Source organism: Neurospora tetrasperma, assembly GCF_000213175.1.
Source record: "Neurospora tetrasperma FGSC 2508 unplaced genomic scaffold NEUTE1scaffold_5, whole genome shotgun sequence".
Taxonomy (NCBI): Eukaryota; Fungi; Ascomycota; class Sordariomycetes; order Sordariales; family Sordariaceae; genus Neurospora; species Neurospora tetrasperma.
Window position 1 is genome coordinate 1,009,624 of NW_009799103.1, and position 27,534 is coordinate 1,037,157.

Consider the following 27,534-nt stretch of genomic DNA (forward strand, 5'->3'; position numbering starts at 1 on the left):
ATCATATGTAACTAGGTATGCATGTATCAAGGATTCCCGAAACACACAAGAGTTGTGAGATATCTGATGGAGTCACACAGCGGGCGGGACGGTTGCTCAAAGTCGACGACGACCCAAGGGACACGACTTACACAACCACACAACAAAACCCATAACAAATGCGCTGTTCGTCACCAGCAGTGCTGTCGAGAAAGAGGCTCTGGCATAATCAGGTGAAATTGTAAGAGTATCTTTGTGTTGTTTGAATGACAGTGGGGCAATGGTCCTCAAACGAATCGAGACCATTCATGAATCGGGTAATCCTCTCTCCTTCCCTCCTCTCCGTCGAACCTTCAAGGCCCAGATGCTGCCTAGCAGTCCCAGCTACAAGGCGCCTTCCTCTCTAAAATGAGCGTCCATCTTTCGACCCCCCTAAAGTCATCATCGTCAGCAATCAGAAACTTGATCAGATTTCTGGGGGCAATGGTGTCCTTACCTAAGGATAAACAATACTCTGCCCTCCATACGCCACACCATCATTAACGACGTTCTCTACCACGCTTGAAGAGCCGACCGGCATATACGCAACCGCCGGTTGCTCGACGTACTCGACATCCTGCTGAACCAACTCGGCAGCGCCGGGATTACAGCCGCAATCATCGCATTCGCAATCTTCCGCGACGTTATTGTTGACGACCATGGGCGGCATAGGCTTCTCCGGGGCAGGGGGTCGGTTATTGATCACAGTAGGCGGGACGTTAGGTTCCATGTTGGGAATGACATTGTTCATAATGGTAGGAGGAGCCTGAGGAGGAGGAGACTGGATATCGTTGATCACCATTGGAGGCGGGCTCGGCTTGGCGGCGGGGATCTCGTTGTAAATGATGGGCGCTGGGTTGGGCTCCGGCGGAGGCGGCACGTTGTTGACGTAGACGGGCGCTTCCTTGATGCACTCAGAGCAGCCGCCCTCGGCCTTGATCATGGTAGGGGGGTCGACACTGTTCACGCGGCCGAAGCCCATGCCGTAGGGGAACGCGTTGATTCGGTTGAAGCCGAGGCCGTAGCCGTAGGGGTAGGCGGCAAAGTTGTTGAAGGCGCGGTTGAAACCGAAGCCGTAGGGAGCGGCGTTGAAACCGACGCCGAAGCCACCGCCTACAGCGTTGCGCCCAAAACCACCAAAGCCACCGGCGACAGCGTTGCGACCGAAACCGCCAAAACCACCGGCAATTGGGGCGGCTGAGGTGAGGCTGATGAAGAGAGAGACGAGCGAGAGGATGGTATTAGTGAGAGTAAACGTCATCTTGGCGTTTGTGTTTTCCAGCGACGCGCTGGTAAAGTGAATGTGGGATCCTTTATATGTAGTGATTGGTGACGGTAACGATAGTGTTTCGATGCTGAGGTTGCTCGTTGTTTGTTTGTTTGTCTGTCTGTCGAGACGTGATGAGTGCTGTGAGTGTCGGAATGAAAGGACTGTCAGTGAGAGTTGCAAAGTTGGTTGTAAACTCCTGAAATTGACACAAAAAGAATGGCATTCGAAAGTTGAGAAGAAACCGAGACAAAGTCCAACAGGATGCTGGCCGAAGTATTTACGTTCAAGTCAGACTCGAAACAATTCGAACAATGGTCAAGATGTCACCCTGACAACCACCATGGCTGGCTTCATGACGTGCGCCCATCATGGAGTTGTAGCAGTTTTTGTATGGTCGACCCTGTTTACCAGCTTCGTATTCAGTTGCAGGATGCTGAGGCGGCCGCAGATGGTTTACGCTTGAACACCGTCCAGATACTAGAGATGAACCGATGGGGCATGGTCCCTCGATGTCACTGGGAGTTCAGTCGTATGGTCCAGATCATCGATTTCAAAAGAAACTGCCTAAAAGCCCTTCGCTGCTAGCGTTATAGTCTGGGGGTGGCATGAAAACGAGTTTCACGAGATCCGAATTGCAGATTCGCTGGAAGTTCCCTGCCGGTGATTTGTTTGAGTGAATCGTCCAGTCTCTGGACCCTTAAGCATCAGGTACGTAGCCGAGTTAGGGAAGTTCCTGCGACTGCTTGATTCACCAGAGAAAAATCGCCGGCATAGTTTCCTGCGGACCTGAAATCCGAATTTCCCGACTTTTTACGGTATCGTATCCAGCGCCATACGTAGTAAGGGCGTCATCATTGTCGGTGCAGTGCCCGTGTCCCTATACGAGACTCCAGTATCTGATTGCCGACATGACGTTTCTGTGACATCGATATTCGTTGGCAACTACAGCGGAAGTGCGTCACACATCACCTGAGCAACGACAAAGGTCAAAGCTGAGAGACGGTTTAATAGGGGCAAAGGGCAGCTCCAAGTCCCCGATCGTGTTCTTATGGTCTCGATTCAAACAACACCAACTTGGAGAATCACAGCCATCAACAGCCGAATAATCCTCCTACAATTAATCGTTGTTCCGTTCCAGCTGATTATCAGCTTGACTTAAACATCCAGCAAAAGCCCAGCAAACGCCAAGATGGTTTTCACCTTTCCCTCCGACTTCGCCACCAGCGACCCAAACTTCACCACCCTCTTCCGGCTCCTCGATGACTTCGACACCTATAGCCGCGAAGTCTCGGGCGGTCAAGAGCCGCCTCGTCCTCCTCGCATCCAACACGGCGGCGGCGGCGGCCGTTGGGGTCGTAAAAGTCGGGGTTTCAGCCCGCGCTTCGACATTCGCGAGACCAAGGATGCCTACGAGCTGTACGGCGAGGTTCCCGGTGCTGACAGGGACGATATCCATATCGAACTGACGGAGCCGAATACCCTCTTGATTTATGGGCGAATTGAGCGGGAATACGACCCTACTCCTGAGGAAGAAGGTGGCGCGAAGGAGAGTAAGGGAAAGGAGGATAAAGGAAAGGAGAAGCAGAAGGCCGAGGGCGAAGGCAAGGCTGAGACGGAAGCAGAGAAAAAGGCCGGAGGAAAGAAGGGTGCGAAGCAGAAAGATGACACGTTCGTTCGGTTCTTCTTGCGGGAACGCCATGTTGGCGAGTTTGGGCGCGAGTTTGCTTTTCCAGGGCCATTGGAGGAGTTGGATATTGATGCGACGCTCGAGAAGGGCATCCTTAAGGTCGTGGCGCCAAAGCACCAGCCGCAAAAGGGAAGGAAGATTGAGGTCAAGTGATGATCGTGGCATATGGATATTAGTTTGCGCCCCCAGGGACACTACAGGTACTTAGGGTCCTGGCGCCGAAGCAGCCGTCGGCCAAGAAGAGAAAGATTGAGATCAAGTGATGGAAGCGGGAGATGGATATTAGTCCTTCGATACAAAAGCAAATCAGCCCTTTTGGTGCCCGTGAAGACTCCGTAATATCAAGTGCATCCCATTATTGGGCTTGATTGTGATTACACCGTCAGGCATGACGTCTTTTTCGTCCATCCCAAGCTCCCACTCAAATGCCAAAACAAACGCGGCCAGCAAGCATCGAAGCTCAGCCTTGGCGAATCCTTGACCAATGCAGCTTCTTGGACCATGGAGAAACGTCATCTGGGCATAATTGCTCGTTACTCCGCCGGTGTTGTTAGGCTTTTGTGTTGGCTGTTCGGTCCCGTCCTCTGCAATGTGGGTTCCCTCTTGGTCGATCCATCTCTCCGGTTTGAACTCTGTTGACGCGCTAGGCCAGTTGTCGGAATATCGATTGATAAGCCAAGGCGAGATCATGATCTCTGTACCCTTCTTTATCGGATGGCCCAATACAGTTGTGTCGCAGGTGGCGGTGCGGACAGTCATAGGGACAGTAGGATAGAGACGGAGGGTCTCGTTCATGACACCATTCAGATACGGGAGATGTTCGAGGATACTGGCAATGTCCTGACCAGGCGCAAACCTGGGAAAGTCGGGTAAGGCGCGTATAAGTTCAGACCGAAGAGTGGATTGCATTTCGCCGTCCTGGGCGAGTCTATAGACAGCCCAGGTAAAGGCGGAAGAAGTCGTTTCGTGGCTGTGATTGTCAGTGGAAAGCCCATGCGCAAAGACTGTTGAACCGGCTCACCCAGCGGCCAGAAAGGTCAGAAGCTGATCGACCAACTCAGCCTCGGAAAAGTTATTGCTTCTGATAAGCAGAGACAGGATATCGAACTGGTCGTCTCCAAGCTTTTCAATTTCTGCCTTTCTTTCGCGAACAAGTTCGGCACATATCCTTCTAATATTGGAGGTCGTTCGGTTGAATCTCCTAGAAATTTCCCATGGGAACAGGTCGACAAACTTTCGAGAGAGTGTCAGGGTCAGGAAGAAGTAGGCGAACTTTGCTGGCCCTGGCTCTAACAGATCGGCATAATTCTTGACCAGAGGATGGTCGGGCCTTTCGAGTACGCGAAAGTCACGGCCAAAGGCAGCGATGCCAATAATGTCCAGGGTGACTTTGCCCGCCCAGGCATTGATCTCGACGCTCGTGTCGTTGCCCTTCTCTCTGAGCTCTTCCTTCAAAACATGGTTCATCTCAATTGCCTTGGTCCACATTGTTGGGTAGAGCTCCTTGATATGACCGAATTTGAATGCCGGCTGGGTATTCTTGCGCAGGAATTTGTGCTGCTCGCCCTCGACAATAACCAGGCCGTCGCCTAGAATCGGACGCAGGAAATTTCGTATCGCGTCGTGCTTGACGAAGTCGTACGGATGATGGACGAGTATGTCGGCAAGGGGTGCGGGCTTGGTAATCAGCATGGAAGTACCGAATCCTCCTTGTAGAATGATGATGCCATCGTTGGGGGTACGCTCGGCTAGTTCGAGGAGTAGCTGGCCAGGCGGGACCTTTCCCCGAAAACGAGCCAGCACTCGCCAGAGGTCGACGACCTTTGGTGCTGGGAACTTTGAGAGAGGGTGAAAGTAGACGGGGTATAGATACAGCTTCCAGGCGAGAAAGAAGACGTAGTTGATTGCCAGGATCGCCAGGACCAGCGATGTGGTAGAGAAGGGGAGAACATGGCGATAACTGGTTTTCTTGACGATAAGCACCTCGACCAGGGCTAGCAGAGTAATTCGTGCGAAATTGAACGGGTTGCCGGTCGGCGGCATGATCACGGCAAGTACTGGCTCTCGTGTGATCTGAGGGCCAGGAAGCTATCGCTAGAGCCAAAATCGGAGGGATGTGGTGTCGAGGTTTTGGATGCGAATGAGCTCCCGGACTTGGGCTAGCCGAGGCATCCTTGGCATCTGATGGTCAACGAAGCATCGACAAACCAGGAAGCTGGTGACCTCATTGGTTCGCTCGCAATAATGGTTGGTCAGATCCCACGGACGCCGGCCGGAGCCGATTGACCAACAAAGTTGTCGGTTGTCAGAGTATCGTGGCTGACATGCGACGGGCCGCGTCAGACGACTGGAGAGACATTGAGGAACGAGACGGTGGAGGCATTTTCAACGCTGAGAGACGGGGTGATCCCTCTGATACTGATGATATTTTCGCTGCTGTCAAAGGAGCCGCGGTCAAGAGAGAACGGTGGGAGGCGATCGCAAAGGGCGAGAAGACGTTCGTTTCCGTGTTTGAATTGGAAAGGAAAATGCTCATCATGCCCCGCATCGTGCACGAGCCAGGCGTGTCGAAACCCACCAATGGTAGGATTCTTGGCAAACAGCTCTTTGATGATGAATGCTCGTCGTCGGCAGTGCTTAGCTTCCCATTATTTCTGCTTAAAATCCTCCTACACTACGATATCGCGGATGTAGGATGGATTGGAATTGACCAATCGTTGTGGCCACCACGGACGGTCGTTGACCATCCCCATCCCCTCTTCGTCACACCTCCTTCTCCATCTAGGCTATTCAGGATATCCCCACCCCTCACCGTCGCCGCCCCCTTCGTCCAAATAATCACCGACTTCAGAAACCCGACCAACGTCGGCTTCTACAACCATGTCCTCGACACTCTCGTCTCTAAGTACGCCACACGGGCCAAAACGTACGGGTACACTGTAATCTACCTGAACGTTCATAAAGCAACAGACCAGTGCCGGGACTTATCATCCAAGGACTTGAAGGGTTGACGCATGATGGCCGCGGTGATTCACTGGGCACTGTAAGCTAGGCATGGTCTGCTGGGCTATCAAGAAGTACCATGCCGATGCATCGCGGGTGTTTATGACGGGCACATCCGGATACGTTCGCTGCAAGAAGTGGCCTTTGCGGGTGAACCGTTTGGCTGTTAATGTTATGCTTATCCGGAGAATAGCTCAGGGGTATATGGCTGGCAAAGTGATGATTGTGCCAAGGGACAGGTTATGCATACGAGCGCGGAGTGCAAGGGCCATTGTCAATGCAGCGTAGCCCGGGTACTGCGGTGGAGGTTCAAGTTCCAGACACTCCGTGGAACGGTGGACGAGACTGTCCATTATGGCCAAATCCTGAGAGGAGGTGAACCAGGGAACTGATGTATTGGGATTGAGCAAGCCGCCAACCAAAACTACAACCAACACGCTTGCTAATGAGTACCTAGACAAAGCAAGTACCGGTTGGGGAGGCAACAGAGTTGGGGAGGAACAGACAGGAAACGTGACCCCCTTCCCCAACAGGTATAGGGTTTTGAGGCTGTATATCTGTATTTCCTTCTTCCCATTCAAGCAAAAGGCTACCTACACCATGGGCAGTCCGCAGCTGGCCTCCTGCAACAGGAATGCAAGAGCCTAGCAGGAAAGTGTGCTCGTTCGTTCTTCCTCAAAATCCCGCTTCTTCTAACTGTCATCCCATGGACATAAAGACCGCACAAACCTCTCTGAACTTTTGGTTTAATACAATACAAAACACCAAAACATCCATTCGCTCGACACTGAATCACCACACGACATCTAATATGCTAAACAGCATCTAACTACTTTCACATCCTTATCGTGCTCTTTTGTTGCTTGCCTCAACTCGCTCTATCCCTATAAAATCAGCATCATCATCATCATCAGTAGCCTCAACGAGCACCTACTACCACACAGCTTTTTCCTCTGGTATATAATTACAGACTCCGCCAAAACAAACTCCAGTGGAAATCGGCTGCCATGGCGCTCCAACAGCCGTCCAAAATTTCACGGACTCTAGAAAGCCTTCCTGCGGAAATGCTACTTCAGATCGCCGAATCTACCCACTCCTCCGCTGACTTGGCAAGCCTGGCCAAAACCAGCAAGCGGCTGTACTGCATGCTCAACCCCTTGCTCTACAAGCTGGATGTACGCAGTGGAAGTTCGTGTGCCTTGCCCTGGGCCTGCCAGTTCGGTAGGTTGGAAACGCTCAAGTTGGTTCATGAAGCCGGGGCGCCACTCAACCAGATCTGGGCATCAAAGAAGCCGCTCCGAGAGCTTCCATCCAACCCTTACCGCCACAGCCCGGAGTTTTACCAAAAGGTTGCACTCGGATTGAAAGACGACAAAGACAACGGCGTTGAAATCCAGGACGATGGCTGGCTTGAGATTTCTGACGTGGATCTAGAGGGCTTCACCCACGATTGGGAACAGGATCTGGTTGACCAAGCGACCGAAGAAGCGGTCGAGGAGGAGCAAAGTGATGAAGAAAGCGACACAGAACGGGTGGTAGACGAGGGTCCATGTGAAGAGCCTTACGAACTGGAAGAAGAGGACCCTGACTCTGAAGATCATTTTTGGCCCGAGGATAAGGATGAAGCCGGGCAGCCACTCCTGAAGATGGCTTCCCAAGACTCTCGATACACCTGGCGCAACGACTTCTTCAGCCTGAACCGCCGCCCGCTCAAAACGGAGGACGACTCCCTTAGCGGAAGACCGCGACGCCACCCTCTGTTCTGGTGGCATCCCATTGACCTCGCTGTTCGTTTTGGGCACAAGGATATTATCCGGTACCTGGTAGCGAACGGCATTAGAGTTCAACATGGAATGTCGCGTGGGCTCTGCCGCCAAAGAGACATTTCCTATGCATGTCCCAACGGAGGGTGCGACCACCATACGCTCCCCCTCACCACACCAGGGCGACGAGGCCATGCAGATTTTAAATACTTTGTCCACACTCTCCTCGGGCTGGTCGCGTGTAACGAGTCTGACGAGGGCAGGGACATGTACCACTTTTTGCGGGAAATTCACGGCTGGAGTAGGATGCAGATGCGTTTTGCTGGGGTAATGGCGTGGTTGGGATGATCAAGTTTGAGGACTCGGACGGGTGACGGCTTTTGTGTAGCTTTTCTCTTGATAGTATGGCCGGCAGGGTGAAGGAGACGGGAGTTCATAATCACAATTTTAGACTAGAAAGAATCTTTAGTCCTCAGTTGATTCAGTAAATATCGTTGCTACTTGAGTTGTCCGTGAAGTACCTGCTGCGTTGGAACCTGAAAGAGCTTCTAGCTTAATCCCAGTTTGCCAGTCTTCCTTCCCGTCCTTTGATGCTCGGCCGCCGACGGAGACAGAAGTTGGGACAGGGGGGCCATCGTTTACCAAAACGGCAATTGCAATGTGTAAGCGTTAGTGAGCTACGTACCGGAGCCCTTTTACACTGCCAAGGCTGTTAAGCCTGCGCTTCGTTAGCTGCTATTCTACATAGTAGCGCACAAGGGTACACGGCAAGGCTCACTAACAGCAGAAGCAATCAATGGTATGAGCACTTAACAATTCCAGAATGCGAAGAGTGACGCCGTGCGCCTTTGCTATCTACGCAGTAGTGGCGGCCAGCATCAACCCTAGTGCTATGCGACTTTCATTTTTGCAGGCCTCTTTTTTTTTTTTCCTTTTCCATCACAATGTCAACAAAGCGACAGGACACGCCAAAACAAAGGTTGTACCACGTCAAGACCCCTGAATGAATGCTTCAACCGGACGCCAGCAATTGCAGCGCATCTATCTACTAACAGACTGACAGCCCAAACACGGCTATTGCCATTTCTCGTCCCGACACGCCGACAGCGATAGACATGGCACCATTGCCCCCTGCACAATCTCCTGGCCATGCGGCAGATGGATCCAGCAGTTGGCTTCGGTAAACGGATACACCTTGCCCGGGCCTTGGTCCTTGGTCATGCGAACCACCTTGCGCCGCCCATCTTCGCTCGCCGTCACCCGTCCGTGTCGAAAACAGTCCATACAGAGCGGTCCACAGTCGTTACCCATGGATGCCTCAACCGGTGCTCCCGCGTCCATGTTCGGTTCCGATTCCTGCCTTGTCGAACATCGCAGTTCCAGCGTCGCCATAAGCGGCTCGTCCGCCTTCTCGCCTCGGACGAACTGAAGGTACGGCACGATCAAGAACCTGAAACACGCCGCCATTGCACAAGGGTCTCCCGGAAGCCCAAAGAAAGATACAAGTCCATTGTTGGGTGCGGTCGACTCGAGCGATGCAAACATGGCTGTGCCTCCCGGTCGCATCGCCACCCCGTGGAAGTGCACTTGTCCCCCCAGCTTCTCGATCACGGATCTGACAAAGCCCGACCTGCCTGGCGTGGCTGCCCCTGTCGTGACCAGAACATCGAACTTGTCCGTCGCCATCGTCTCGCCTAGTGCCTTTTCCAGCACCGCCGGATCGTCGCCGGGCAGCAAGCCCAGAAAGTGCGGCTCTGCTCCGAATTCCTTCAAAGCTGCCATCAGATAAGGCCCATCAGCATCATATGTGTACCGCGTGCCGGTCCTCTTGGTTGCAGTCGGTCCGTCGACATCGCTCCGCACGATTTCTCTGCCAGTTGACCACACCCCAACCCGAATCAGCGGCTCAACAGCGACCTCCTTGATCCCTACCGACGCGAGCGGCAACACATGGCTGGACCGTATCTTCATACCCGCTCTTATCAGTCTGTCTCCCTTGCTAATATCTTCTCCAGCCCTCCGGCGGTTGGCATTGTACGTAACCGGCTTCGTAATCTTGATGAACCTGTTGCCCAACTGCGGATCGGCCTTTGGTACTTCTGACATCGACACTTCGTGGACGTCTGTTGCCCAGACGCATGCGTCCATATGTATCAAGTGTTCGGTGGCCGTGTCGGGAAATCTGGCGCCGACCATGATTTCGTAGCATTGGAGAACACCATCGGGTCCCCTACAGGGCGGCATTAGTGGTGGTTCCTCGCCTGCCGTGATGGTTCCTGCCACGCGAAAGTAGACCGGGTTCATGGGCGAGGCGTTGATGGTGGCTGAGGATACCAACGCAAATCCGTCGGCGGCGGCTGTATCGAAGGGCGGTGTTGAATCGGGGCTCAGAATGTCCTTGGCCGCTGTCCGCCCGACCGAGTCTTCGAGTGGAACGAGCTCTTCCGTTCTTGTTCTGCGTTTGGACATATCGTTGGCCGTCTTTTGCAATATCTGCAATGCAGCTTGGTACTGCATCGCCATTGTCGTGAGAGGCGTTGTATGCATTTTGGGCTTGCTTCTTATCGAGTATCTGGCATGCTCATGACGGACAGCTGAGGAAATGCGACCGGGGAGGATAGATAAATAGTTGGAGATTGTCAGGATGACGTCGATGAGGAGCCTCTCGAGTTGTAGCTTTTTCCAGCTGTCTGCAGCAGTCGGGGCCACCTGCACGATTCTCCAACGAGAGCCTGCATCTCCGCGTTTGGCTTTCAATCTGATACGAGCATTGGTCACAGGGATTCGGTCTTTTTCCGTGACTAGAGATTTCTTGGAGCAATATCTTGTCTTTGGAGCTATGAAGTGTGTTGTAAACGGCGATTTACCAACAAAACGAAACGCTTATCCGCTGCCTCCAGGACCATCTCCTTTCCAAACATAGCCTTCACATGCCTCAATTGACGTACAAGATCAACCATCTTTGTGTCAGAGAACTGATATAACACCATCAATATCCGTTTGTTCTCTGCCCTCCTCCACCCAAAACTATTCACCTCATTTTCCTGTCGATTCAGTTGCCTTTGCGAAGCTTAGATAGGTCCATCGGCATAGTTGCAGCTTCATATGTAGGCGGCATTTCCATAGGCTCTACAGTTGAAGGCGGATTCCTCACAACGCCTGCCGACCGGGCCGTCTGGCTTCCCACGCCGGCGACGCCGCGGTTATCCCCCGGCTCCCGAGAAAATAGTTCGTACGCCTCCCGACACTTACTCCCGTCATACGTACACCCGCCGGCGCACCACTTACACACGGGGATGCAACACTCCGTCACAGTCGATTCCACCAGTATCCACAGCAGAACAAGAGGCCAAAGCAGCCCTTTGAGCATGGCCCAGAGAATGCGGGCGGTGAATCTCGTGCGCGGCGCCACCACCTCCCCCGTCTCCTCGGTACTGTCCAACCTTTCATCCATGATCGCCATTAAAAACGTCATATAGCTTCCAGCTACAAGGATCCAGATTGCCCCGGAGACCGTATAGATAATCGTGGAGGTATCAATTTGGCTGTCTTCAGGGGTGGAAGTTGACCCCTCGGTTGATGGGGCGGCTGTCAAGGATGGCATAATGACTGATATGAACGCGGCTATCGTCTTGGTGACTTGTTAAATTGTTGTGCTATGCTTGTCTCGTGTGATGAAGATAAATTGGGAGATGGGATCTAATGGAGAGAGTACCAGGTTAGTACGGTCTCGGATGATCTGAAAGGGAATGCTATTGTGTGATTGTGCGATGGAAACCTATGATGAAATATGGATCCTGCTTCTTGTACCTGAATCCGATGGTTGGAGTTTTGTTGCAGCTATTAATGGTTGCGTGATGCTTCATCGAATGCTGATATTGAGGAACCTTGAATGGAAGAAAGGTGCAAAAGAGCGAGCAGCAACTGGAAGGAACAGAGAACAGAACGCAGAATATAAAGCCCTCATATTGCGTCTTCATGCACGAGCAAAAGCTCACTCACTTCCCCTCTATGAGGTTCGCGGTGCAGTCTTCTGCAGCAGGTTTGAAGAAAGGTGCAACTTGATATCAAAGCTTGTAACATGCATCACTACCCTCAGGGTTCCTTCCTATCCAGCTGCAGAGTTGAGAGCATACCAAGGAAAACAAGAGACAGAAACGGAACAAAACAAAGTATTCAAAGCACGAAAGCAGCGCGGCGTCCAGTCTATCATGCGTGATTATTGCAACCTCCTCGTTTTCTTGATACCAAGAACGTGCCTTATCACTTAGCCACTCTCATGCGTCAACGAGCTGCCAGAAGCGCCCGTCTCCGCTGTCCCGTTCAACGACCGTGGTGTGTCTACAACGACAAGGGCATCACAGCCTCTAAAGGCTCTTTCCAAGAAGACAGCTCTCGATGCGCCATCCACTCCCTCCTCTTCACCTCGCCGGGCCATAGCCGTCAAGCCAAGCTTGAGGCTTATGCAGTCTGCTGCACCACACCGCTCAATCACGCTGCCAGTTGTCTGTTGAACACTTATCAACCTAGGGTCCTCTATCAACACCCTTCCAAGGTCAGTTTGCTGGCTGAATCTGCCTTGGAACCCACTCACTGGCCTTCCCGTCCAAGATTTCTTGATAGGCCGCGCCTAGTTTCCGTCATTGTCACCCACATCCGACACTCGTGTTTTGCACTCGCCCCGACGACATTCGCGATGGTAGCTGACTCAAAAATAGTCCAGAAGAGTGATGATATGTACTGCTGAATCGCCCCCAATCTTATATACAGTGAGTGACCATGATGCCTCCATATGTGGCCGGGGCCCCTGTTGCCGCCGAGGCGCTCCGGCATCACCACTAACCATCTCATCCTTCTCTGATTAACTCCCGCATTCCATCAACGACATCAGAAGAAAGTACCAGTAAAGGCACTCTTAACCGCCTGCGCGACTAACTTCTGGATTTGCACACCAGGATGGTAGTCATTAAACCACAGGCAGCTCACGCCGTCCTCGTTGAAGCAAGTAGCATCGGGCGCTCCGTACGCCGTCGGGTTCTTGATGGCCTTCTCAAAGGGCGCCACGGTATCGACGAGCTTTCCTGTGACATCGGTGTTGACCTCAAGGAAGGCATCAAACCGAGAAGCCAGGAGAGAGTTGTACTTGGCGATAGCGACCTTTTGGGTAGCGACGGTAGTGGCACCCTGGCCGATCGTGGAAGGGGTGTAGTAAATGGCTGGTTTGGCGCGATCAAATTGTTAGCAGCTCTTTGCATCCCAGAACGTCGGGGAAAAAAAAGAAAAAAAGAGAGAAAAAAAAAAAAAACTCACGAGCAGCACCCAACAGCGCAAAGTTCCTCGCCCCCGCATCATACAACACCTGCAACCGTCCAAAATAACTATCCATAATCTGTCCATACAACGCATCCATCTCCGAGTCGCTCATCCACCAGCTGTTGCCCACATCATTCACTCCAATCCAGACCGCCACCAGGCTGTTCTCGCTGTTCCACGGCGCGTACGCAGGACGGCTGGCAATGCTCCCGCTGAACTGGGCCACCTGGTCCACAAAGCTGAGCACGGTGGGCGCGTACGGCGCGACGAGCGAGGCGTTCGTGGTGGCTCCGCCCGAAGCGAAGTTGTAAGAGAGCGTGAGCGAGGTGTTGAGCTGAGAGGCCAGGAAGCCGACCCAGTTGAGCCCGCCTGAGGCGGTCCAGCCGGGTAAAGGGGGGTTGCCAAGCGGGTTAGAGGACGAGGGCTTGGAGCCGTTGATGTCGAAGCCGGTTTGGGAGTAGGAGTCTCCGAAGGAGATGAGGTATTTGGCAGAGGTAGAGGTGGGGACGGGCACGGAGCTAGACTGTGTGCTGGAGCCGGTAGATTCAGTGCTACTGCTGGATGGCTTGATGGAGGTTGAAAAGGTCGAGCTGCTGCCTCTGTTGGTTGTCGTGGGCGTAGCGGAGACGGTTACGGGCTTGGAGCTGGTGGTGACGACCGCAGCCGAGGTGGGCTTGGGAACGCATTGGTCTGGAAGTTGGTGGTCAGTCATGTCAATGGCTTCAAGAGTAACTCGGGAGTCAACGAGGTCGACCAACAGTAGTAGTCGTTAAACGACGTGCAAGTAGCTACTGAAGTGCAAGCCGAGCCGGCAGACTGCCATCCGATACCACCACACTGTCCCCACAGGGGAATATCAGCAGCGGCAGCTAGCGCTGGGGCTAGAGCCATGAAGCCGAGTTTGAGAGCTGCCATGATGGATCGTGGAGTTGGTCCCAAGAGATAAAAGCACGCAGGATGATTGACAGGTCAAAAAACGTCAGAGACATGAGATATCAGGGTCAAGATATACATTATTGCACGTCCATCACAGGCCTGGACCGAAAAATCGGCCATGGTGCTCTTCTTTTCGCTTCGTCGAGATGGTGTAAGATGATTGGCGGAGTAATCGGAAGACAGGGGCCTGGGTGGACCATTCGACATCCGAGAATGCAGGAACACGGAGGGAAAGGTTGCGTTCGACCGCCGACTGGCCAGCCAGGAAGTCCTAGCCGAATAGCCGCCGTCAAGAGTCCATGGAGACTCATCTGACACTGGGAATAGACTCTCGCCTCCTTCCCTGTTTGTGTCTAGTTAGCTCATGGTCTCATGCTGTGTTCCGATGCCAAGGCGTGGAGTCTGGTCGAAGCATGATATGATGCTGCGGTAATTCTCAACCATGGTGTTGTGAAGTCGAGATGGCCTGGATGACGACGCAAACTGGGCTGAGGGAGACAAGGGCCGGATGAGACACTCTATTAGGGGTATAAAAACGACGGAAAAAAAAAAAGAACCCTCCTGATGGGAACAGAACACCGAACCTCGACACCTTCCATCCATCATCAGTCATCCCAAACCGTCTCCTTCCATATCGGAAGCAATAGGAAGACCACAGCTGACAAGGCCGAAAAGATCGTTCCACCCACCATACTCTGCATCACAATCTTCCTCTGCAATCTCCGCAGACTGCGTTCCTGCACCTTCAATCTCTTGTCGAACATCATCACCCTGCCTACCCTTTGTCTCACAGACCATCTCTTTGTCTCCATCTCTTCTTCATTTTCATCCTGCCCACCACTCATATGTACCCCTTCTACCTTTTCCCCATCATTCAATCTCTCCCACGGCAACCTCTGCCTCCTTGAGAACAGCAACAGAAAGAAACAACTGCCCCTCAGCCCGCATAACACCAAACTCATCCCCACCATCCAGAACCCAAACCCGTCGAAACTCTCCCACCTGCTCCTTGCACCTCTGCCTTCCGTGAACGCCCTCATCAGAACCACCAGGTATCCCAAGGCCAGCGACACGAAACCCAGAATGGTAGCAAAGCATATCGTCTCAAACGTCCCGTTACTCACCCCCAACCTGACAAAATTGCGGTGCGAACACGAGCGTAGCAAATAGTAGACGTGATCGGCGATCGGTCTGAGGATGTTCGGGTCCGGTAGCGTGCCCTGGGGAGTAGCAGCCAATCCGTCGAGCGCGGAGCGACGGAGGGACATGGGTATGTTGAGTTCTTTTGACGACGATGGCAGGAGAAAGAGAGTGATGATGGTTTGGATTTCGGAAGGCGGGATGGGACCGGGTTGAGGGGCGAGAAGGCCGAGGGTGGTGGACTTGTTGGCCGGGTCGGCGGGGTCGGGGGTCGGGTCGCTCGCGAGGACGGCGGTTTGGCTGTTGTTAAAGTTGTTGAAGAAGGTTGCTGTCGGGAATATGGCGTTGGATGATGGGGCACAGGGACCACGTGGGCGGTAGGATGGGTGGGCGACGCTGCTGGTGCATGGGGCAGAAGCGGTGATTAGCATCGAGATACGATGGAGGGTTTCTCCCGCTGTTGTGGCTGTTGTTTGTTAGCGATGTCGGAATTCTGAAACTAACGAGTAACGGCCCGGACTTCTGTCAAGTGCACTGAGTGGAGAATCATGTTTGTTGTTATGGCGCTTAACTTACCCGGCTCCAAGTCCCCGTCTCCCTCGCCATCGCTGGGTTGATAATGGCTCTTCTTGAACACAGACGATGATACGCTTCCGCTTTCCGATGCTGTCTTGACCAGATCATGAGAGTCCTTGTGGTAACGGGCAGCGAACCCTTTGTGGTAGGACTCTTCATAGTTCTTGAACCAGATATAAAACTCGAGATTCTCAGATGATAACTCGATGTATTTGAGATACATATAAAAGTCGTATAGTGACATAGGACTACCTATCGATGTCACCTCGTCAGTACATGGTGTAACTGATGCAATTCTTGAATGTCCACATACATGTCTTGTTCTGCAGTATACGCTCGAGCCGCAGTCGACTCGGTATCACTCCCTCCTTTCCCGCATCTGGACTTGGTGGCCTCTTTCCAGAGCTGGCATTGTTGGCGTATTCCTTGAAATTCCTATACTCGGGCTTTTTGTACCAAACTAGCCATCCCGGCAAGTGCATGATCACGCCGGATAATCGCTATGTCTCGAACATAGATCGTCCCCTGGTTTTGATACTTGGATCGCGAAGGAATAAAACGAATGAAGGAGATCAAGGGTTTGTAAGTGTGAAAAAAAAGTCCTGGGGTTTGGGGGGACGAACTAGCTTTGTATCCGGCCAGTTTATCCAGGTCCCAAAAACTTGCCCTTTTAAGGAAGTGCACAGACCTCTTCTCTTCTCAAGACATGTCCCTCGGCCAAATGTGCTCCTTTGCACAGACAATAAATAGTAGGTCAGCAGGCTTGCTTTGGTTGGTTAGTTCAGCCAGCTAGGCAAAGCGCGGATAGCACCGTGCTTTTGACTTTGCTTAGGTTCAATGACTTTGACCACACCACCGGTATATTGGAAACCTAAAACAAGCCAACACGTAGATCAGGCTGGGTATAATCTGGGCTTCCAGACAAAGGGCGGACGCCACCAGGTACTCCCGTTGGTTGATGGTGTTGTTGATCTCTCGAAGGCATTCGCGAAGAACAAGCAAGGGCAGGCAGGGCCAATCTCGAGCCAACCTGACCATAAGAGGTGTATCAACCTCCTTTCAGCTGAATGCTCCACATCAGAAATTCGTTATCGAAGACTTTGATCGTCTAGACAGGGGTGGAGGTCGCCACGCGGCGTGTGTTTGGGCCGCTATTCAATAAGAACATGTGGCTCGCCATGCCTTTCACCCGTTGCATGTGTGCCGGCCCTTGCTTGCTTGTTCCTCGCCCAATGGTAAAATGTTTGCGTGGCCCCCCTAACTTCCCGTGCTCATTCCGAATCGTTCATTTGCCATTGTTGCGGCTTGCCATGTGGTTGGCTCTCCAGTGCTCCCTTACAGTGGTTGGTACACGTGTAGGCATCCTCCTCTTTGATCACTTTACTCACCCAATCCAGCTTGGCCAGGCAGGACTATACGCAGAACAATCGACCTATCAGCGAGTATGGTGGCGTTATTGGCCTAACTTGAAGCGATAATTCCCTCCATGATGGCACGAATTCGATGTCCATGCGGGATGTGGAGATCGACATGAGAGGGGGAGGAGCTGAACCATGCCTGTAGGGCCAATGGATTCCACGCTGTCCTGGCGAGCAAAGAAGACGGCGCTTTGATGTTCGGGAATTGCTTGTCGAGAGTTAACTTGAAGCAGAGTGGATATGGCAAGTCAGGCCAAGGGAACTGGAAGGGAAGACCCTTGATCAGCTCGGGATCATTCCGGCGTTCCCACACTCAAACGCCTGTGCAGTCTTGGCGAATGTGTGCGTGTGCACACACACACACGACTTTTTGGCAAAACGGACCATCGAAACGAAAGACGAAGATGAAGAAACTCGATTATACTATATAAAAGACTATTCTCCTAATAGTCTTAAGTACGCTGACTCTGAATTTTAAGTTTGTTTTTTTTCATCTCTTTGTTTAATAGAGATATAAGTAAATGAAATCTCATCGATAGTCCGTTTTGCCAAAAAGTCGTGTGTGTGTGCACACGCACACATCCGCCAAGACTGCACAGGTGTTTGAGTGTAGGAAATGGTACCAAGGGCTTTGCTTTGTCTCGGCACGGAGAATTGTCTGGGCGATTGTCTCACTTTGTTGTCGCTTGTCTTTATATTCACCTCATCTTTCCACATCTTTCTCGATTCTCCCTTCGCCGTCTTTGTTTCTTTCTTCTCTTTCCCTTAGTTTGGATGCGACATGGAAGTCATGACACCCCATCGCTCTTGAGGACCAGTGCAACGTGAGCGAGGCGTTCCTTCCACTCCAGAGCTGAGACTGGATTAAAGAAGTCATGACAGCCGTGGCAGTCACCATGGGACTTCCTTGGCAACCAATGCCTGCCGGCTACTTAGTGGCCGATGCCGACTCCACGCAGCCTCTGGGCTTCGCGGCTTCCATGTTTTCACACCACCACTCATGTTGGGGAAATTTCAGATACATCATGATCCTTCTTCTCGGCACCACCATTGCCAAAGGGGAATAAATTGAAGAGAAGGGTGAAGAAGAAACAAAATGATGCGTACGGTCATACCTGCCAACTGGTTGACCTTGAACGTTGAGTAACCGTTGGAAGAAACTGAACACGGACATTGGACTGTCCAATAACGCTCGCTTTGGCTCAGACACCCCGCTGCGAGACTGTGATTGTTCAGTTGCAAGAGCACGTAGGCTCGAGTTTGTTAGGGATCGGCTAATCGACCATGCCATAGAGGAGTTTAACAGATCAATGCCTGAACTTGTAGTTTTTTTTTTTTTTTTAGTTTTTTTTTTTTTTTTTTAGTTTTTTTAGTTTTTGTTTCAAGCGCCGGGTTCACTATAGCCTTTCTTCTTTTCGCTCTATATTTCTCGTGTTGATACATTGGGTCCTGGAAAGATATAACTACAACATATATGAAACGGACGTACCGTCGATTCTGCAACACATCGTGCCGGGGTTTATACAAGATGGCGTTGAAGGCTTGTAGCAAACATGTGCGCAGCCCGTGGACAAAAAGGTTTATTGGACAGTATGTGGTACAATGAGCCACAATCTGGCTCGGCAGACGGCCGGCAGCTTTGAGCTTCTTATGACTTTCCTTTATTGCGTTTATCATCCTTACTTCAATCGTCGCATTATGTGTATGTCCGGTGGCCTCGGCCGGTTAAAAGGATGGTGTATTGCGTCCTGTCGTCACCTCCCAATGTTTCAAACCTTTGGTGGTTAGAAAGAGCAACCAACGGCACCTCGGAGATTCAGTGTTGACCCAGTTTTTGCCAGTGCTAAGGTGCCTAGAGGTAAAAAAACGACCTTTCAAGATGGAGCACAAGAAAGGCAAAACCATCGTGCCCGTCATGTGGGGTACCATGATCCTTTTCCCGGTGTTGGCACTTGTCTTCATCGTCCTCAGGCTTTATTGCAGGCGATGGCTTAGAAATGCAACGGCCGGATATCTAGATGATTATGTGTTAATTTTGTCATGGGTACGTAGCGTTTCAGTTCTTCTTCTCACCTACCCCTTACCCTCGGCTCTCAGATCTGTGTTTGGACCGTGGAAGACGAGAGAGCTAACGTCAAAATCATTGGAAATCAGATCCTAATGGTCATAACCTCCATCATAGGTTTGATGCTCGCCAAGCACGGCGTTGGCACAGCCATCGTCGAGGGGCAAGAAATTATAGTCGAACCAGAGGTGATGCACGCTCTCCTTTTCTGGACCTCAAATCTGTTGCTCTTCGGCATCAACGCCATTGCATTTTCCAAAGTGTCTTGGTTCATAACCCTCATTCGTCTGGTCACAAAGCGTTGGCAGAAGGTTGTGCTCTGGGTCCTCATGGTTTTCAGCACCGCCGCCCTGTTTGTCGCTTCTACCTTTGGGTACTACCAATGTCATTTCTTGCCTGACGGGAGCTGGAACACTCCAGCAACATCGGACCACAGGTGCCTCGATAACTGGGTGGCCATCAAGATCAGCCTAGTTACCTCAATCTACTCTACTGTCCTGGTAAGGAGTCACACGATCCTTGACCATCCATGCTGCAGGCGCCTTTTAATGCTAACAGAGATATCCATAGGAGTTCGCATTGGCGGCTGTTCCCGCCTATGTCGTTTGGAACTTGCCACTCCAACGGAGCACCAAGATGGGCATCATCTGTGCCACGAGCGTGGGCTTTGTGTGAGTAGCGCAGATTTCCCTGATGGAACGACGGAGTGCTGATGTTTCTCGTAGGTCGGCGATGATGGGAGCCTTGAGAACAAAGGCATATTACGATCACCTGTTTCCCCTGGGAAAGTTACCCGAAATGTATTCCCTAGGATGTGTGATTATGTTTGCGGTCCTCGAAGTGTGCACCACAATCATAGCCGCTAGCATCCCCTTCCTGCGTCCGCTGGTTAAGAAGATGGCTAAAGCCCATGATGAGGAAGAGTTATCGTGGCCATAGGTGTCTTATCGGGGAAACTTACAAGCGGCAAGTGGTTTACCTACTCAGTTCAGAACATCGGCTTCGGAAAGAGGTCCCTCCCACCATCCGGCAAGGACGAGATTCAAGGAAATGAGACAGGAATTGGAGGATAAATAGAATACGAAGACATGACTCTGGATGTAGTTTTATACTGAATTATAGCCCCATTGGTAATTGAGCTGTAAACAGGGTGCTTACCCGATTGAGGTTGAAGACGGCGGGAAGAAGGAGGGTCCGGGCACAAAAGTCTGGGGAAATGGTTCCAGATTGGGTTCATGGTGCCGGGCGAGAACGGAAGTAGCCGCCCAAGATCCCAGCCACAGGGACCTCGACCCTACAGCTTCCCCGCTATCAACCACCATTTCTTGTTTTTCCCTCCTTACCATTTCATCCGGGCAAAGTTGGAACGTACCACACTCGACATCATGGCATTGCCGGGCAGAAATGTCTCATTCTGGTGCGTGCTTAAACGAGCGTAATGGACCTTCGTTTGTACTTCCAAACGCTCTACGGGACGTGCATTGCCGGGCATGATCCCAGAACGCCAGGTAGAGGTATTTGTCAGTACCTGAAACAGGCACCAGATAAGTCCTGCTCGCCCTGTTAGCCAACAGCGAGGTCAAGAGCATGTTACCTACATGCAGATGTGTTCCCCCCACAGACAGGCTTCGAACGCTTTTGATAGATCCCACCACATGCCGTCAACCAACCGACCCCTCTTCCTTAAATGTGAAGGACAGCCATGTGTTCTCTGGCGCTCTGTCCTCAGGGCAACGCTTCTGTCACCTTTCATCTCAAAGCCGAGACTCGAGCCGCTCGGATTCGTCTACAGCATGGCCGACCACCAGCCAACACAAGCACTGTCAGTCGAGGGGAACAGCAGCAACATCGACAGCTCCGATATCTCCGCTAGTCTCTCAACGGATAGCACCCAAGATGGTCAGACCGACGATGGATCTGATCAAGACAGCGTAACAAGTGACCTGAGCACGCAGGACTATACCGTCAGCCTCAAGGATGATCTACGCAAGGCTCTCGATGACGTCAAAGTCGCCGGTTCATTCGCTTCTTTCCGCAAGCTATTACGTTCACCTCCTGCCGGTCTTTATGTCGACGGAGTTGGCGACGTCGCCATGCCTCTTGGCGAGACTCAAGCCCGCCAGTTGATTGCAAAAGCCCGTCAGGCTCCCTATGGCAGGGGAAGCGAGACCATCGTTGACACAAGCGTCCGAAATACCTGGGAAATCGATGCAGCCCAGTTCAGCTTCAACAACCAAAGGTGGCCAGGCTACGTCCGGCAACTGTGTTCCCATGTTGCCGCCGACCTAGGCATCAAGTCACCAATTCGGGCAGAGATATACAAGATGCTCATCTATGAGCGCGGTGCCATGTTCAAAAGCCATACCGATACCGAGAAAATCCCCGGCCAGTTCGGCACCCTCGTCGTCGCCCTCCCCTCTGCCCACAAAGGCGGAGACGTGGTGGTCAAACATTGTGGCGAGCAAAAAACATTCAAGACCTCGGAACATGGGCAGTCCTTTATCTGCTGGTACTCTGATGTACACCACAAGGTGTGTCCTGTCGAGTCCGGGTATAGATGGGTGTTGACCTACAACCTCGCTCTTGATCCCAATGCCGTTCGCCCTTCAGCCGGTCTTGTACGCTCCGAGACCGAGGCTCTCTGCCATACCCTACGTGAATGGCTCCAGGAACCCGCAGAGTCGCGCCAGAATGGTCTCTATTATGTCCTGGACCACGATTATACTGAAGCAAGCATCAAGTTGAACAACCTGAAGACGCGTGACCTAGCAATCGGCCAAGTCTTGAACAATTTGTCCAAGGAACTCGACTTTGAAGTCTTTTTTGCTCTTCTGGAAAAGGAGGAGTTTGGAGAGGCCGAGGTCGACCACTCTAGATTTTATAATGTGTATCGTGAAGAAGGCGAAGAGTCGAGCGAGAAGCCTTTCATTGCATAGAAGAACTCATAGAAGTCGATTACAGAGTCAAAACAGTTCGGGATATGTTCGGTAACCCGGTTGTCGACGGTCTAGCACTTGATCCTGAGGAGGAAATCCTCCAAAACGACGGGGAATTGTTTGCCGATGATGACCCTGAGCAGGAGTACGAGGGCGTCGTGGGCAACTCAGTAAGTACCTCTACAACTTGCTCTTGCGATTTCCAGAACAGCGAGGCTGACACTACTATATCTACTCCACAGGGTCCAAAAGTGACACACTGGTACCGTTCAACCGTAGGCATCCTGTTTCTTTCGTATCTACCTATCGCTTCGTCAAATGCTCCCATCACTAACTCCCCTTTTAAAAAGGCTGTCCTCCTTGTCCCATCCGCCTCGGTTCTCGAATTCTTCGAGAAAAATATGCGAACGCTTTCAAGAAATACTCGCCAATCATTGATCAGTTATTGTGCCAGATCAAGCCTGAGTTGCTTGAGGTCCAATATGCACCGTGCAGCGCTCTTGTTTCAGGCTGCGATGGATCTCGCCAAACGCTCTACGACCACAGGCGATGCTCGCTCGACCATTTGGCCCAAAAATCCACTGATTGATGGGAACGACCTCATGAGTATTCTCAAGGTTGCAATTGAGCTGGGAGATTATGATTCCTTCGATGATGCCTGCTTGGATCAAAACGCCGTAATCCCGACCTCTTTTTTCACATGGACCAAGCAGTGGCTCAAGCGGTCAAACACGGATTCGAGTTTCAAGGACATTAGTGAAGTAGGGTACGTTCGATGTCACCCAGATTATGTAGATAACAATGGACACAAACTAACAATGATATCCCTCAAGGCTGAGCTGCGTTGTCGATTCATATCCTACTCTGTCTTACAAGTTAGCAGCCCTTACGAACTTGATCCCGAAGCCCGAAGACGCCGACTGCTCCGCCAGTCTACGTGATGAAATATCAACATGGGTACACGGCAAGCTCGAGGAATGCCTCGGCGACTTGTTAATGAAGGAGAAAGTAGATGATGGCGACGGAAAAACCATAATCGAAATGGCTTTGATCCTTCCGGATCCATCACGCTTCCTCTCCATCAGGTATGTCTCTCTCGTCCTAGTCATGATAGACTTATGAACAGAGTCTAACAATCCCCAAGCGTAGTTCCATTGCTGGATCCAGAGTGTCAGTCAATAGCCTTCTTCATCGCTTTGTTGGCGCGGTTGTGGAAGGAGGTCTCGGCCGACGTCGTTCCTCGTGACGATGGCTTTGCCATTTACAGGACTATAGCCAAGCAATTTCTTGCCTCAGTAGACTTCTCCAAAGTCAAACCGAAAGGTGGAATCAAGCCTGAGCATGGAAACAAGCGGCAACGGACCAGCTATGACGGTGGCAACAAACGTCCCCCGAAGAAACAACTCCTAAGGACAGTCGCATCCAATACACTAGTCAAGTTCTTCGAAACGCTCGTCAAGATCAGCACCCCAGATGACGACTTGGCCACACAATTCATAACCAACCTGAACGACGATGTCCCTCGTCTACCCGTCGATCACATGCACAACCTCTGGCTTCCCTTTCTCTGGTGCCTCATCCCCATCCTCACCGCCAACGCGATCCCTCTCACCACTCCCGTGTACCAATCCCTCTACCGCAGCATGCTCACTCGCTACATCAAAGAGTACGTCAGAACACAGCCCGCGCCTTCAAACTCGCTTGTCCGCCCGCCCGTCAACTGCCCCCACGTACACTGCCCCGATTGCAATGCCCTTAACTTCTTTCTACAAAGCCCCACTGAGGAGGTCGAACGATTCGATGTCGGCAAAAAAGCCCGACGCCACCTGCACGAGATGCTCGATGAGCGCGGGATTGACTGTACGCACGTGTCTGAGCGCGGCACGACCCCGAACACGCTGGTGGTGACCAAGACATTTACGCAGGAGGAGCAGCCGATGAAGGAGTGGAAAGAGAAAAAGGAATATGCGGCAAGTAGGTTACGCATCTTCGAGACGTACTCGCAGGCCATGCCGGAGTTGAGGGTCTTGCTGGGAGAGCAGTTTGATAGGATCATGAACATGGAGGATGTCTATCCAAACCCAGCGGGAGCCAGACGTACGGCACCGAGACCTTTGGCGTCTGCATCAGGGATTGTCATGGGCAGATCTAGAGTGGGTGCTTCTGGGTCGAGTCGCTCCACGACCGCTCCCCGGCCTGTGGCGGGAGTGAAGAGGTCTCGGAGCGTTAGCCTCGAGGACGGAGTGGAGACTGTTGACTTGACAGAAGATTGATCGGATATGTAGGTGATTTGGTATAGCTGGCGAGCATTTGGTATATGATATGCTGGCATTCTGTTTTGTCTTGGATAAGGATGGCATCGAGGCATATGATGTATACTTTTTGGTAGGAGGTTGAGTGGGTACAGGTGAATGCATACACGGACACTGTTGAGGACTTGTTTGGTAGGTTCTATTTGGATGAGGCTATTATAACGGAGAAACCTAGCTGCTCGTTAGCCAATACCGCAAGTTCTCGTTCATAAACGATGTACCACAACAACGCAATAAAGGGACCCATGAAGCTAGGAAGAAGAGACCGCTTGAAGACAAAGACTACGTGTTCGCGATTGCACAGTGATTGGAAACTTGATCAACTTTTAATGTGACTTTCTAATTCTAATCTCTCTAGTTGTTGCTCTTTTATGTTTCTCTCTTACCTGGATGTACATCAACCGTCCGCTATCACCTACTTAATCGTACATTTATAGCTCCCTAATTTGCTCAGATCAGTAGCATGTGTCTCTAGCTAAGAAACAGATGGGGCTCAACTCACCTCGAACCGCACTGCTATCTTCCTTCCTGGTCCGGTCTGGCGCATTGTTCCTAGAACAGATAGAGTGACGGATCGGTCAAATGTATCTTCAACATCCCCACCCACCTCCATGTCGCAAACATGTTCGAAGACTGGATGGTCATCCAAGTATCCGCGGTACCTACCGAAAGGTCGGAAGATACAGAAAACGACTGAGTTCGACCACGAGGAATGCCTTCCCATATGTCAATGTCGTTGTGTTCATGATGGTGTACATCGTGGGTTGAACAGATGCCGTGGGCATGGTTGTTGTGTAGATGATGTCCATAATGATGCGCCTCGTGGGCTGAGTAAAAGTCGTGGCCATGACCGTCGTGTGGATGATGAAAATCGTCGAGTTCGTACAAGGGCAAAAGGTGGTCGTCAACGTCGTCAGGAACAAGCGAGCGGGGATTGCGACTGGGCGCTTTGTCCCATCTGGCGCCATAACGAATGTGAACTGTACAACATGTCAGTGTCTTGACAAGGTGTCCCATCAGGAGGGTAAAATAAATGCACCCAACGATAATATCCTGATGGGGGTTAATGGTCGCTGGGCCACCTGCCATCCAGTCCTTAACCCACAGTGCAATACCGATAGAACTGGAGACATGGGCTATGACGGCAGCGCTGCTAAATATGAAGTAAATGTACACGTTTGTCCTGCTGGGAATGAATGGATCAAAGGCCTCACCTACGTCCAAGAACGTGTGCTTCTCGTACGGAGCACCATGTAAGCGGCTGATGGCGCGGATGAACCGGTACACGGTTACAATGAAGAAGAATGCGTTGATGAGATGTAACCAGACAAACCAACCTTCGCGGCTCTCGTGGTCCTCAAGGTCGAGTTTGCGCCATACGTCTCGCAGCTCTACGAACCAGATCATTGCATAACCATAGAGTGCCATGGATAGGGTAGCCTTGATAACTGACAAGCAGAGTGAGAATTTCTTCATTTGGACATACCGGTAGAAGTTGATGGCCCTCTGGACAGGGTTATCACCCCTGAGAAAGTCATCCAGGGTTTTTGGGCCGTATTCAATGTCATCTGCATTGAATGCCATCAGGATGAAAGAAATTACACCTTGTGTATCGGTATCAGTCTCAGACGGTGGACAAGACGGTGGGGAAGTCAGCGAATGATCAGGGGCGGGTACCGTTGGAATGTCTGATGAAGATGACCGGCGAAGAGAGATGTCATCTTCAGTAGGTGTGAGGTAGGACAGGGCGGTAGCGAATGAACCGATGGTGGAGGTCGAGCGACGGAGGTATGTCCTGCTTGGGGTTTGCGGATAGGGGGAAACCATGGTTGAGTTCATGGTGATGATTGTGGTTGTTGCTAGCTATGGTGCTTGTTTCGTGTGTGATGATAATCGGTTCCTCCAGAAACATCCATGTCGGACGGCTCGGGACGTTGCGATTATATGTGGTCGGCTTTCTAACAGTCATGGAACAACACGATGGTGTGTTTTGGAAACTGAGGCCTTGGTCTTGAACAACGAAATAAGACATGGCGTGGTCGACACAATGGCTTGCTTCCATTCGGGTACCTAACCGTACTGTACAATGTCATTGTCAGCTCTACACACGTTCTGAAACTCAATGACAATGAGGACCTTTGTCCTCAACAAAGCGTCCGGGTCCGGGCCGGAGATTCCGGGCTAGATTGCTGAGGAGGTCTACTAGTATGTAGTGAATTGCGTGGGTATTCCGTGGTCATCATGATTGATCGCCAAGGCTTTGTGTTCCATGATTGGCACACGCGCCTCAGTTGTTTTGCTCGTTGAGAGCAAGACAGTGACATCTATGGACAAAGTCGGTGATGTTGGCTGGAGTCTTGGAGAGCATGGTCGATGGCCATTTTGGATGGCGGTGAAAAAGTTGTTACAAGTGAAAGTCACTCAGCTAGGGCTTGAGGAATTTGCAAGGAGAGAAACAGTTGCGTCAAGAAGGTCACGAGTTGCGACAAGTCATCGTCGCTCCTTCCTTTTTCGAGTCCGATTTTAAGTGAGGAATCTCCGCTACCCCGCCTCTCTAAGGCGACGATAGAGATACCACTGCGGTCTCATACTGTAGTCGAAGGACAGGCCTCATTCCACGTTAACCAGAAAATGGAACGACAAAATGAAGTTCAGCTTCCATGCTTACCCATTAATCATGGCCCTGGTGACACAAGATGTAAACAAACAATCAGGGGCATCCAAGTTCCGAAAGAAAAACGTCGGCAGAACCACAGGGTTAGGGCTGAGCTCGACACCCACGTCTCCATAAACCCCCGCCCTCCTTCCCCTGACGTCGTATCACCGTGCAGAATAAGATCTTATCAGTTATCACCAGATCCACATCGTCTGATCTGATCACGAGTGGAGGCAAAAACAAAACAAACTCCCCGCAACGGCATCCGCTCCGGCGGCCCGGATACGTCGGCTTAGCCCAGCAGGGAAAGGTTGACGAGCATGTGCTGATCGATCGGCGGTCCAAATTCTCTGATCGCGGCCTCTCGTGTTTTGTCTTTTTCCTCTTTCTCATCTTCTTCAGTCTGCTCATTCTCATTCCTTGCGCGGTTTGAGAGCTGGG

The 27,534-nt window shown here is 51.7% G+C and overlaps 12 protein-coding genes across 12 annotated transcripts; 5 read left to right on the forward strand and 7 right to left on the reverse strand.

The window, feature by feature from the left end:
• Positions 1–475: 475 nt before the first annotated feature.
• On the reverse strand, positions 476–1,279 carry NEUTE1DRAFT_123708 (uncharacterized protein; the record flags this gene model as incomplete). The annotated part of the gene is made up of 1 exon (XM_009854789.1): positions 476–1,279. The coding sequence occupies one exon, from the start codon at positions 1,277–1,279 to the stop codon at positions 476–478; it is 804 nt and encodes a 267-aa protein (XP_009853091.1).
• A 1,198-nt stretch (positions 1,280–2,477) lies between these two features.
• NEUTE1DRAFT_123709 (uncharacterized protein) lies at positions 2,478–3,223 on the forward strand (the record flags this gene model as incomplete). Its single annotated transcript, XM_009854790.1, has 1 exon — positions 2,478–3,223. One exon carries the CDS (start codon positions 2,478–2,480, stop codon positions 3,126–3,128), a length of 651 nt encoding a protein of 216 aa, XP_009853092.1.
• Positions 3,224–3,239: 16 nt separating this feature from the next.
• On the reverse strand, positions 3,240–5,018 carry NEUTE1DRAFT_147808 (uncharacterized protein; the record flags this gene model as incomplete). The annotated part of the gene is made up of 2 exons (XM_009854791.1): positions 3,240–3,945; positions 3,997–5,018. 2 exons carry the CDS (start codon positions 5,016–5,018, stop codon positions 3,282–3,284), a joined length of 1,686 nt encoding a protein of 561 aa, XP_009853093.1.
• A 281-nt stretch (positions 5,019–5,299) lies between these two features.
• On the forward strand, positions 5,300–6,027 carry NEUTE1DRAFT_139507 (uncharacterized protein; the record flags this gene model as incomplete). The annotated part of the gene is made up of 2 exons (XM_009854792.1): positions 5,300–5,880; positions 5,940–6,027. The coding sequence occupies 2 exons, from the start codon at positions 5,300–5,302 to the stop codon at positions 6,025–6,027; spliced, it is 669 nt and encodes a 222-aa protein (XP_009853094.1).
• A 1,096-nt stretch (positions 6,028–7,123) lies between these two features.
• NEUTE1DRAFT_102682 (uncharacterized protein) lies at positions 7,124–8,089 on the forward strand (the record flags this gene model as incomplete). The annotated part of the gene is made up of 1 exon (XM_009854793.1): positions 7,124–8,089. The coding sequence occupies one exon, from the start codon at positions 7,124–7,126 to the stop codon at positions 8,087–8,089; it is 966 nt and encodes a 321-aa protein (XP_009853095.1).
• Positions 8,090–8,815: 726 nt separating this feature from the next.
• On the reverse strand, positions 8,816–11,345 carry NEUTE1DRAFT_102683 (uncharacterized protein; the record flags this gene model as incomplete). Its single annotated transcript, XM_009854794.1, has 2 exons — positions 8,816–10,578; positions 10,994–11,345. The coding sequence occupies 2 exons, from the start codon at positions 11,343–11,345 to the stop codon at positions 8,816–8,818; spliced, it is 2,115 nt and encodes a 704-aa protein (XP_009853096.1).
• Positions 11,346–12,628: 1,283 nt separating this feature from the next.
• On the reverse strand, positions 12,629–13,969 carry NEUTE1DRAFT_47203 (uncharacterized protein; the record flags this gene model as incomplete). The annotated part of the gene is made up of 3 exons (XM_009854468.1): positions 12,629–12,957; positions 13,052–13,698; positions 13,809–13,969. 3 exons carry the CDS (start codon positions 13,967–13,969, stop codon positions 12,629–12,631), a joined length of 1,137 nt encoding a protein of 378 aa, XP_009852770.1.
• Positions 13,970–14,532: 563 nt separating this feature from the next.
• Positions 14,533–14,795, reverse strand: NEUTE1DRAFT_117702 (uncharacterized protein; the record flags this gene model as incomplete). The annotated part of the gene is made up of 1 exon (XM_009854795.1): positions 14,533–14,795. The coding sequence occupies one exon, from the start codon at positions 14,786–14,788 to the stop codon at positions 14,600–14,602; it is 189 nt and encodes a 62-aa protein (XP_009853097.1).
• Positions 14,796–14,860: 65 nt separating this feature from the next.
• On the reverse strand, positions 14,861–15,929 carry NEUTE1DRAFT_102685 (uncharacterized protein; the record flags this gene model as incomplete). Its single annotated transcript, XM_009854796.1, has 3 exons — positions 14,861–15,007; positions 15,115–15,596; positions 15,707–15,929. 3 exons carry the CDS (start codon positions 15,927–15,929, stop codon positions 14,861–14,863), a joined length of 852 nt encoding a protein of 283 aa, XP_009853098.1.
• A 2,748-nt stretch (positions 15,930–18,677) lies between these two features.
• Positions 18,678–19,864, forward strand: NEUTE1DRAFT_48013 (uncharacterized protein; the record flags this gene model as incomplete). The annotated part of the gene is made up of 3 exons (XM_009854526.1): positions 18,678–18,721; positions 19,185–19,689; positions 19,760–19,864. The coding sequence occupies 3 exons, from the start codon at positions 18,678–18,680 to the stop codon at positions 19,862–19,864; spliced, it is 654 nt and encodes a 217-aa protein (XP_009852828.1).
• Positions 19,865–20,982: 1,118 nt separating this feature from the next.
• NEUTE1DRAFT_102687 (uncharacterized protein) lies at positions 20,983–24,398 on the forward strand (the record flags this gene model as incomplete). The annotated part of the gene is made up of 6 exons (XM_009854797.1): positions 20,983–22,081; positions 22,126–22,295; positions 22,368–22,400; positions 22,635–22,886; positions 23,002–23,133; positions 23,343–24,398. The coding sequence occupies 6 exons, from the start codon at positions 20,983–20,985 to the stop codon at positions 24,396–24,398; spliced, it is 2,742 nt and encodes a 913-aa protein (XP_009853099.1).
• A 454-nt stretch (positions 24,399–24,852) lies between these two features.
• Positions 24,853–26,276, reverse strand: NEUTE1DRAFT_102688 (uncharacterized protein; the record flags this gene model as incomplete). The annotated part of the gene is made up of 4 exons (XM_009854798.1): positions 24,853–24,878; positions 24,940–24,989; positions 25,104–25,417; positions 25,656–26,276. The coding sequence occupies 4 exons, from the start codon at positions 26,274–26,276 to the stop codon at positions 24,853–24,855; spliced, it is 1,011 nt and encodes a 336-aa protein (XP_009853100.1).
• Between the last annotated feature and the right edge of the window lie 1,258 nt (positions 26,277–27,534).